Source organism: Mauremys mutica, chromosome 20 (genome assembly GCF_020497125.1).
Source record: "Mauremys mutica isolate MM-2020 ecotype Southern chromosome 20, ASM2049712v1, whole genome shotgun sequence".
Lineage (NCBI taxonomy): Eukaryota > Metazoa > Chordata > Testudines > Geoemydidae > Mauremys > Mauremys mutica.
In genome coordinates, this window is record NC_059091.1 from 2,510,929 (window position 1) to 2,519,886 (window position 8,958).

At 66.9% G+C, this 8,958-nt stretch overlaps 1 protein-coding gene across 1 annotated transcript; it reads left to right on the forward strand.

Moving 5' to 3' along the window:
• The first annotated feature begins 3,842 nt into the window (after nt 1-3,842).
• On the forward strand, nt 3,843-7,605 carry DNAJC22 (DnaJ heat shock protein family (Hsp40) member C22). Its single transcript, XM_044995537.1, has 3 exons — nt 3,843-3,965; nt 4,461-5,424; nt 6,060-7,605. The coding sequence occupies exons 2-3, from the start codon at nt 4,585-4,587 to the stop codon at nt 6,237-6,239; spliced, it is 1,020 nt and encodes a 339-aa protein (XP_044851472.1). The 5' UTR covers nt 3,843-3,965; nt 4,461-4,584; the 3' UTR covers nt 6,240-7,605.
• Nucleotides 7,606-8,958: the final 1,353 nt, after the last annotated feature.

Consider the following 8,958-nt stretch of genomic DNA (forward strand, 5'->3'; position numbering starts at 1 on the left):
TGGGGGGCATCCACTGCCCTGTCAGGCAGGCAGGAAACTCCCGCCCCGATGGACAGAGAGACCCAGACACTGAGGCCCCCAGGATCAAAGGATCCAACCCTCTGACTGGTCATCCCTGCCCCCCACTCAGGAGCCCCCCAAAGTGGTACCCCCTGTGCCCCCCGCCCCATGGCCCCCCCCTGTGCCCCCCGCCCCATGGCCCCCGCCCACACAGCCTCCCTCTGCTCCCCGTGAGCAATCCCCAGAGCTCAGGGCCCAGCCCCCCAGGTTGTGGGGGGGATTCGCCACTGCTGGGAGCTCAGGACTCTGACGCCTAGTTCCTGCCCTGCCTGAACTGGGAACCACGCCTGGGAGCCCTGACTCCCAGCCGGGCACAGCTCTCCGGCTCCCCCAGCTGCAGCCCAGCTGTGCCCTCGCTCTCCCCTAATGGCAGCACATGGGGCGGGCAGCCGAGTCCCGCTAATCCCTGCTCTCTGGTCCCCTGGCACCGGCCGCTCCGGCTCCCCTTGAATATTCATCTGCCCTTTATGTCTGCCCCCGCCAAGGCAAAGCTTTTCAGGGCCGCCCCCCGCTCCATTCCCCCGCCATGCACCCCCAGGACCCCCCTCCACCCCCAGGGCCCCTGCTCCATTCCCCTTCCCCCCCATGCACCCCCAGGACCCCCACTCCATCCCCCTCCCGTTCCATGCCCCCCACTTCATCCACCCCCTCCCCCTGCTCTATCCACCCCACCCCGTCCATTCAGCCCCCTCCACCCCACCATGGCTCTTTAGCCCCCTGCTCACCCCAGGTTGAGCTGGGGTGAGAGAGAGACGCCTCCCCCCACCTTCCCCTCCTCTGCCGAGCTGGGCTCTGGCTAGTTCCCTGCCAGAGGGGTGGGTGGGGCCTGGTTTGAGGGGGGCCCTGTGGGAGCAGCTGAGCGGCTGGGTGGGGGGATGAGGGGGGGAGGTGGGGGGGCGACGGGTCAGGGACTAGCCCGTCGTACAGCTGGAGGCACGGAGAGGGACCGTGTGCACCCCAAGGTCACACAACCAGCTGGGTGGCAGGGGTGGGCCTAGCACCCCAGGGACCTGCTCCCGATTCCGCTGTAACTAGCCCCCCCGAGCCAGCTGGCCCTGCCTCCCCGCCCCCCTCACACCTTTGGGTTCCAGGCCCCGAGCCCCCAACCCCAGCGTCTGACTCCCCCCGGGCTCCGGAACCGCCGCCAGGTCCCACTGGGAGCCTGGGTGGGGGTGAAATCAGAGAATTCACACTGAAGGCCCCCGCCCGCCATGGCCGAAGGACGGATCCCATTTGCATGGGGCGAGCGGCAGGCGGCTAAGTCAACAGCGCAGGCCGAGGCTGGAGATTGGGCTGATTAATAATGAATTCGAGCAAATTGGCGGCCTGCTCCCTGCTAATCCATGTAAATAGAGGCGCTGCTGCCACTGGCCTCGGCAAACAGGAGCCTGGGGGCGGGGAGCCATTGCTAGGAGCTGAGAGACCCTAGGAAATCCGCCGGCCGGGGCCACCGGGGGGGGCTGATGGATTGATTGGCAGGGGACGCTGCCCAGGGCCCGATTCCCAGCCCAGCCGCATGTGAGGCTCAGTGGGAGCCGTCTGCCCCCCCACCCGCAATCGAGGGTGCTCAGCACTTGCAGGATTGGGGCCCATCTGGGGGGGCCATCGGGCCCCATGCCCCACAGTCGCCTGGCATCCGAGATGGACCCTTCGCAGGATCAGGCCCCCAGGGGAGGGGTCCCTCACCCCATCTCCCAGCCTATCTCGCAGCCTGCCCCCCTGGCACTGCTCGGTGGGGCTGGGACCCGGGGGGGCCGGGCCGGGCCCTTGGCTTGGGTAACTCTGCCCTGCTCCAGGCTCTAGCCAGGCAATGTCTGTCTGTCTGTCTGGGCCAGGCTGTCACGGACTCACAGGTGGTGCCTGCTCGTGGCCCTGTGCGGTCCGTGGGGGGGGCCCTTCCAGTGCGACAGCCCTTCTCGGGGGGGCCCCTCTCTCCCGGGGTCAGGCCCCTCCACCTCCTGGAGCCGCACCTCCCTGAGCCTCAGCGCGTCTGTCTGTGCCGTGGGCCCCTCAGGGAGTCCCCTCGCTCTGGACCCCCGGGGCCTCCTCACCCCCGAAGGGGACAATGCCCCCCCCCCCGTTCTCTAGCCCGGAGCGACTCTCCCCCAGCGTAACACAGGAGGTTTATTGAGCGTTGAACCCAGCACAGGAAACACTCAGGGCCTCAGGCCTGGCCTCCCTCAGCCCAGCACATCCCAGTCCCCCTGCAGCCGGGGGGGCTCTGCCTGCTCCCCCCCTCCAGCCCTGAGCCCCCCTGCTTCCCAGCCGGGCCTCCGATACCCCCGGCCCCAAGCCCCCTCTGTCCATTGGCTTCTCTCCAGGGAAACAGGGTCACCTGGGCCCCCTCTCCCCTCTTCTGTCCTCTGGCTGGAGCCGACTGGTCAGGTCACCGGGCTCCTCTCCCCGCAGCCCATTGTCCTCCCACTGGCCAGAACCGGCTGCGACTCCTGAGCTGGGTCTCTGGGTCGTCAGGTCACCGGTCACTGGGGTCTCCATCCTCCAGGCCATCGGCCGGGGTCCCGAGTCCCTCTCCGGTCCTGTGTCCCAACAAACTCCCTCTCCCCTCCCTCGTTAAACCAGTAACACCCGGGGGCACTGAGCCCCACCCCCCCTGGAAAACCAAACACAGCTCCAGCCCCCCGGCCCCACTGGGCAGTCAGGGCCCTCTCTCAAACTCCGCCTGCCCGTCCCACTGGCTGGGCCCTCACCCCCTGCCTCCGGCCGGTGCGCAGCACAGGGACGCGGGACCGGCTCTGCCCCTCACCCAGACCCTGGGCGAGTCACGTCCCCTCGCTGTGCTTGTGCAGCACAATGGAGCCCGAGTGTGGCCCCTCTAGACACCTGCGATTCCCCGGGACGCTCAGCCAGCCAGTGACACGCAGGGTTCATTAGACGACAGGACCCCAGTCCCAAGCAGGGCTTGTAGGTACAACCAGGACCCCTCAGCCGGGTCCCTTGGGGGGGGAGGGAGCTTAGACTCCAGCCTTGGGGTTCCCTCCATTCCCCCAGACTGCTCCAAACTGAACCCCCTCCAGCCGACTCCCCCAGCCTCCCCCCCCTCCCTTTGTCCGGGCAAAGGTGTCACCTGGCCCCACCCCCCTCCTGGCTCAGGTACCGTCCCTCAAGTGAAGTCACCCCCTGCTCTCCCCTCCCCCATGCAGACAGCCCCAGTCAAACTCCCCTGCGACATCCCCAGGTCCATCCTGCCCGCTCCTGCTCCGCCACACCTGGGGGCAGATGGAGAGTGGGGGGGGGGGCGCCATGCTGGCTTCGCTCTCCAAGGCAAGGAGCTCCATCTGCTGTTTCCCCGCTGCAGCGGAGGCTGGGGATTCCCACGGACCCCGCGGGGCCGATGGCTCCCGGAGCCGGGGAACAGCGTGCGGGAGCCCCGTGGTTAGAGGTCAGGTGCAGGGGCGCCCCAGCACACGGCCCCACGAGACCAGGGCAGGGCTCAGGGCCCCGGGGCGGGAGGACACGAACCTCACGGGCTTAGAGCCAGGTCGGAGCCGGGGTCGGCAGCGAACCTGGGCCCCGAGCGGGGTGGGAGGGAGGGACAGGCTGGCCCCACAGCTCAGGCCCTGGGGCAGGGCTGCAGCGCCCAGCGAGGAGTGAGGGTCACGAGTCTTTCTGTCTTTCCACCAGACATTTCCAGGGGGCCTCACTGACGCCCTCCGCTCCCCCCAGGCCCCCGGGGCAGCAGAGGCTGCTGGGAAGGCCGGTGCCCTTTGACCAGTGGGTGTTAGGTGCAGCCAGAATCCAGCCCTCGCCAAGCCCCACTGAGTCAGCGCCCGGACTCGTGGGACTTGGGCAAAGTCTAACCCGGCGTGGGGAGCAGAGGACCAAAGTCCTGGTGGCCCAGCCCCCTCCGCGCCCTGCAGCCTGCGGCCGGGGGCCCGTGCAGAGAGGTACGTGATCCCAGCTGCAGCGTGGCTCTGGGATGGGGCCGGGGGTTGTGTGTGTGTGGGGGGGTGGATTCTGCTCACTGTCCCGGTTCTCCGCAGGCTCTGGGTGCCCCCGTCCCAGCTCACGCTGGCCCTGGCTCCAGAGCAGTGGGGGACATCTAGGTGTCTCCACACCCCTGCCCTGCCGGCCCCAATCCCGGGTGGGACGAGGGCTCCCGGGGACCCGGGGGGTGGAGAGGCACCTGGTCTGGTGACTGCGAACGCCGGGGCACTGAGCACACCTGGATGGGGGGGCAGGGGGCATCTCTAGTTACTGTGCTGGGGGGCCAGGTGTCCGGCTCAGGAGGGAGTCCAGGGCACAGAGCCACGGGGCCGTTCTGTCCCCCCCCCCGTCTCCCCTCTCGGCACAGGCAAAGGGGGCAGCTGTGTAACAAGGGAGGAGGGAGTTTTGCCCCCAACCCCCGTGCTGTGCAATGATCTGTTCCCCCCCTCCTCTAGGGTGACAGGACACCTGCAGAACTGCCAGCAGCCAGCGGGGGGCATCGCAGCGGGGTGATGTCCCACCCCCCCAGCCCAGCATTGGAGCCCATGTGAGCCAACCCCCCTCCACTCCTCCCGCCCGATGGCCAAGCGGCTCCTGGTGACCTACGCCCTGTGGGCGCTGGGGGGCCCCGTCGGGCTGCACCACGTCTACCTGGGCCGGGACAGCCACGCCCTGCTGTGGATGCTCACGCTGGGGGGCTTCGGGGTGGGCTGGCTCTGGGAGTTCTGGCAGCTCCCCGGCTGGGTGGCACGAGCCAATGACGCTCGGGAGTCGCAGCCCCGCGGCCCGGAGCCCCCGGCCCTCAGCCCCGTGCGCTTCTTCGGCCAGGTCCTGGTGGGGATCTACTTCGGGCTGGTGGCGCTGATCGGCCTCTCCTCCCTGGCTGGCTTCTACCTGCTGGCCCTGCCGCTGGCCGTGGGCCTGGGGGTGCACGTGGTGGCCAACGTGGGCGACCAGACCTCAGATCTCAGGAGCACCCTGGTGGCGGCCTTCCTCACCTCCCCCATCTTCTACGGCCATGCCCTGGCCATCCTGCCCGTCAGCCTGACGGCCAGCGTGACCGCCCAGCAGTGCCGGCGCTACAAACCCTGCCGGGGCCCCCGCGAGACGCTGCGCGCCCGGCTGTACCACCTGGGCCTGGCCTACCTGGCTTTCACCACCCCGCTGGCCTACTGCGCCTTCTGCAACACAGCCGCCACCGCCCGCTACCTGGCCGACGCCATTGGCGCTGCTTTGGGGTGGCTCAGTTTCTTCCCGACCCTGGGCAGCTTCCTGGAGCAGCTCCTCCTCCTGCCCTACCGCGCCTGGAGGCTGCTGACGGAGGGCGCAGGCTTCGGGGCCGGCTCCTTCCAGGAGTGGGAGAAGGTCTATGAGTTTGTGCAGAGCTTCCAGAGTGAGCGGCAGCAGCTGGCGTACAAGGTGGGGGGCTGCTGGCTCCAGGGGGGAGCAGGGAGGGTGTCCGTGGGGACGCCAGGTCAGAGCACGAGGGTGCGGACTAGCGTTAACATGGACAAAGGAGAAGTGTAAGAGCGGGGGTGGGGGCTAGTGATTAGAGCCAGGACTCCTGGGTTCTATTCCTCGCTCTGTGCTGGGGGTTAATGATTAGAGCAGTGGGGAAAACGGGGGCCATGGCTCTTGGGATCCATCCCCAGCTCTGTTTGGGAGGGAAACCAGGGGACCTGAGGGGGCAGCGGCTTCCAGTCTGGTTTGATGAAGCTGGTGGGGGTGGGAGTCGTTCAACACTCACGTTCCAGGGGGAGCAAACGCACGTGAATGGAAGCACGTGGCTTCGGGGCCGCATCGAGCACTAGCGCCCCCTAGGGGCTGCGCTGCTCCCAGCGGGCTCACGTGACCGCCTCCTGCAGGGGAACTCCTGCACTGCCCATCCTTTGCCAAGGCCCAGTCTCCAGGCAGGATGCACTTCCTGGGTCTCCAGTGTCACCAGTCTGGATCCATCTCCCCTCCCAATCCCCTAGGCCCCAGAGCTCAGAGACCCTCTGCATCCCTCCCCTGCTGCCAGTCCAGTGGGGTCATTTCTCTTTGCAACCCCTCAGGTCTTGGCCCTCCGGGACGGCGCCCCCGTGGAGGAGATTCACAAGAGTTACCGGGAGCTGGTGAAACTTTGGCACCCGGATCACAACCGCCACCGGGCGGAGGAGGCCGAGAGACGGTTCATCGAGGTGCAGGCCGCCTACGAGAGCCTCATGCAGTCGAGAAAAGCCAAGCCTGCATGACGGGCAGCAGCCTTTGTGGGGGAGGCCAAGCTGCCGCGCCCCTCCCACGGCTTTGCAATAGAGTCCTTGGAGAATGTGCCTGCTTCCTCCACCCAGCCCCCCAGCACTTCTTGGGGAGGGGCAGGAGAACCAGGAAGTGAAACTCAGCAGGCTGGGTTTGCTCTCACAAGCAGAGTGAAATGCAAAACAGCGACCCAGGTGCAAAGGGAAACGGTCCGGCTGAGCAGCAGTAACCTCAGCTGTTCCCCTCAGTCCTGACCTGCGGCAGGGACGGACAGGGCACCGGGCTGGCACATTGCACAGGGCAGCAAGGGAGAGGCTTTCAGGTGGGCTGCTTTCCCCTTCCTGAGGGGGCAGGTGGCTCTCTGGATGGCAACTCGTTGCCTGTGAGAAGGGGACTGGCCACCAGCGCTCCTGGGTGCTGTTCCTAGCTCTGCTGCTGAGTCATCGCGTGACGTGGTGCCAGCCACGTCTCCTCTCCGGGAGCAAGGGGCCTAGCGCCTGGTCCCCAGGTGGGGTTTGAGGTGACTGGTTTCAAAGTGCTTTGAGATCCAGGGATGGGAGGTGGCCGAGATGGGCCGGGGCTCATCAGAAACCAGGGACGGGGGACAAATGATCAGAAGAGCCTCAATTAAATGGCCAAAAGTGCTCAGGACCCCGTTGCTCCCATTGAGAACAATGGACGGTGGGTCGGGCCCAGGGCGTGTTGTAAAGCAGGGTTTTTCCCTTGTCATTTCTGACGGCTGTCGTGTAGCCTAGTGGCTGGAGCACTGGCATGGGAGCCAGGAACATGGTTCTAGTCCTTGCTCTGCCACTGAACCTCTCGGGCAAGTCGCTTGAGCTGTTTCCCTTCCACTCTGTGTCTGTCCTGTCTGTTTAGACTGCACGCGCTTAGGGCAGGGACCGGCCATGCTGCATTTCGCTGCTGACCCCGCTCCCCGCTGAGCTCCAGCATAGTCAGGGCCAGCCCCGTGGCTCGCACGTAGGGGTGGAGTTGCATCAGCAAAGTTTTATAACTGGCTGGGCAAACATGCCCCTGGTTTTGATTTACCAGCCGCTCCTGGGCCCTTCTGAACGGATCCAACAGGCCAGGGTCCATGTGCAGCCGGATCCAACGAGCGGCCCCCACGCACGGCTGGGGCCAAGGACCGACAGCGTCACGTCGCTGCCAGCTGCCATCGGACCAAACTCGGCGGTGGCCTGGGGGCTCTGCACTTCGCTGCCACGAGCTCTGCAGCCGATATGGAGGGCGGGGACTGGCTTTCACCCTGCGTTTGGCCAGCACCGAGCTCTGCTCTGGGCTGGGCCCGCCGGCCGTTTGTCCTACAAATAAACAGCACCAGCGAAGCGCTTGGGGTCGACTGTGGGAACGGTACGTTGGTTTTTGACGTCGTTGTGATGCCCTGGGCGCCCAGTAGGTGTCGGCATCAGGCTGCAGGTGGAAAGAGGAGACCCAAAGATCCCGGCCAGAGAAGGCAGCAGGAGCGTGGGGCTTGGGGTGGCCTGTGCTGTGATGCATCTAGGGCAGAGATGATAAGGGCCAGGCTGGGTCAGACGTTCTGGGAAGGGGTGGTGGGCTCCAGGGGATGGAGCCTTTGGCTGCTGGGTCACTGGTTCCCATCCAGCCCGGGACAGGAAGGGCCTGCTGTGGTCCAGATCTGGCAGCGTCGGGGAGGGCGGGGGTGGGGCCCCGTGGGTGGAAAATCTGGGCAGAACGTGGCACTGCGGATGCTATTTGGGATGTGGGACCCTGGCGTTGACAGAACAGAGACTCCAGAGCCAAAGCTGCCCAGATGGGGCCTGGGTGGGGACCAGGCCCTCTGCATGGGACATGGAGAAGGGTGGCCAGCAACCCCCGAGCCAAGAGACCCCCATGGGAGCAGGCATCATGCATGGGACAGGCTGGGACCCTGGAGGTGGGGAAGCCAGACTCCAGGGCCCCCAGACTCCAGGGCCCCCCAGACCAGTGACCCCAAAGCCCAGGGGCACCCGATTAGTGACCCCTGATCCCCCTGGACAAGTGACCCCAGAGCCCCCCCGGACCAGTGACCCCAGAGCCCCCCCGGACCAGTGACCCTTGAGTCCCCTGCAGCCGCCCCCACCGGCTCCAGCCTTGGCACATCGATGCTGAGGCCAGCTCCCAGCTTCGGCACTTTCCGGAACCAGCTCGGCTCTTTCCGACAGATCCGCGGCGGCGGCTTCGGCAATTTCCGGCTCAGCTCGGCTCCCCCGCCCCGCCCCTCGGCGTTAGCCGGCGAGAAAAGGGGGTGGAGCTAGGTATCTCCTGGACGCTGTTGGATTGGTCCTCGACCGCCTCTAGCCACGCCCCTCTCCTGGGGCGTCCTCGCTACCCGTATTGGCTCGAGCGCTCTGCTCGCCCATTGGCTGCAGCGCGCAGGCGGCTCCGCGAGGGAGCCTCTCCTTGTCCTATTGGTCGGTGGCACTAGGATCGACCCCTCGCCGCTCCTTATTGGCTTGCGGCGCTCGGTGTCCCGTGCCGCCATTGGTTGGCCTCGCTGTCCGCGCGCTGGTTTTCCGTCTCTAGCGCTCCCCATTGGCTGGGAGGCTCCCGAGCCCTTTTCCCGTTGGTTGGTTGGTTGGGCTCGAAGGCTCTTGCCGGGGTCGGTGCGGGCCCCGGCCCCGCCCCCCCCTTCCCCGGTGCCTGGCAGCGGCGGCCTGAGGAGACGGTGAGGGGGGTTGTGGCGTCGGCGGCGTCTGG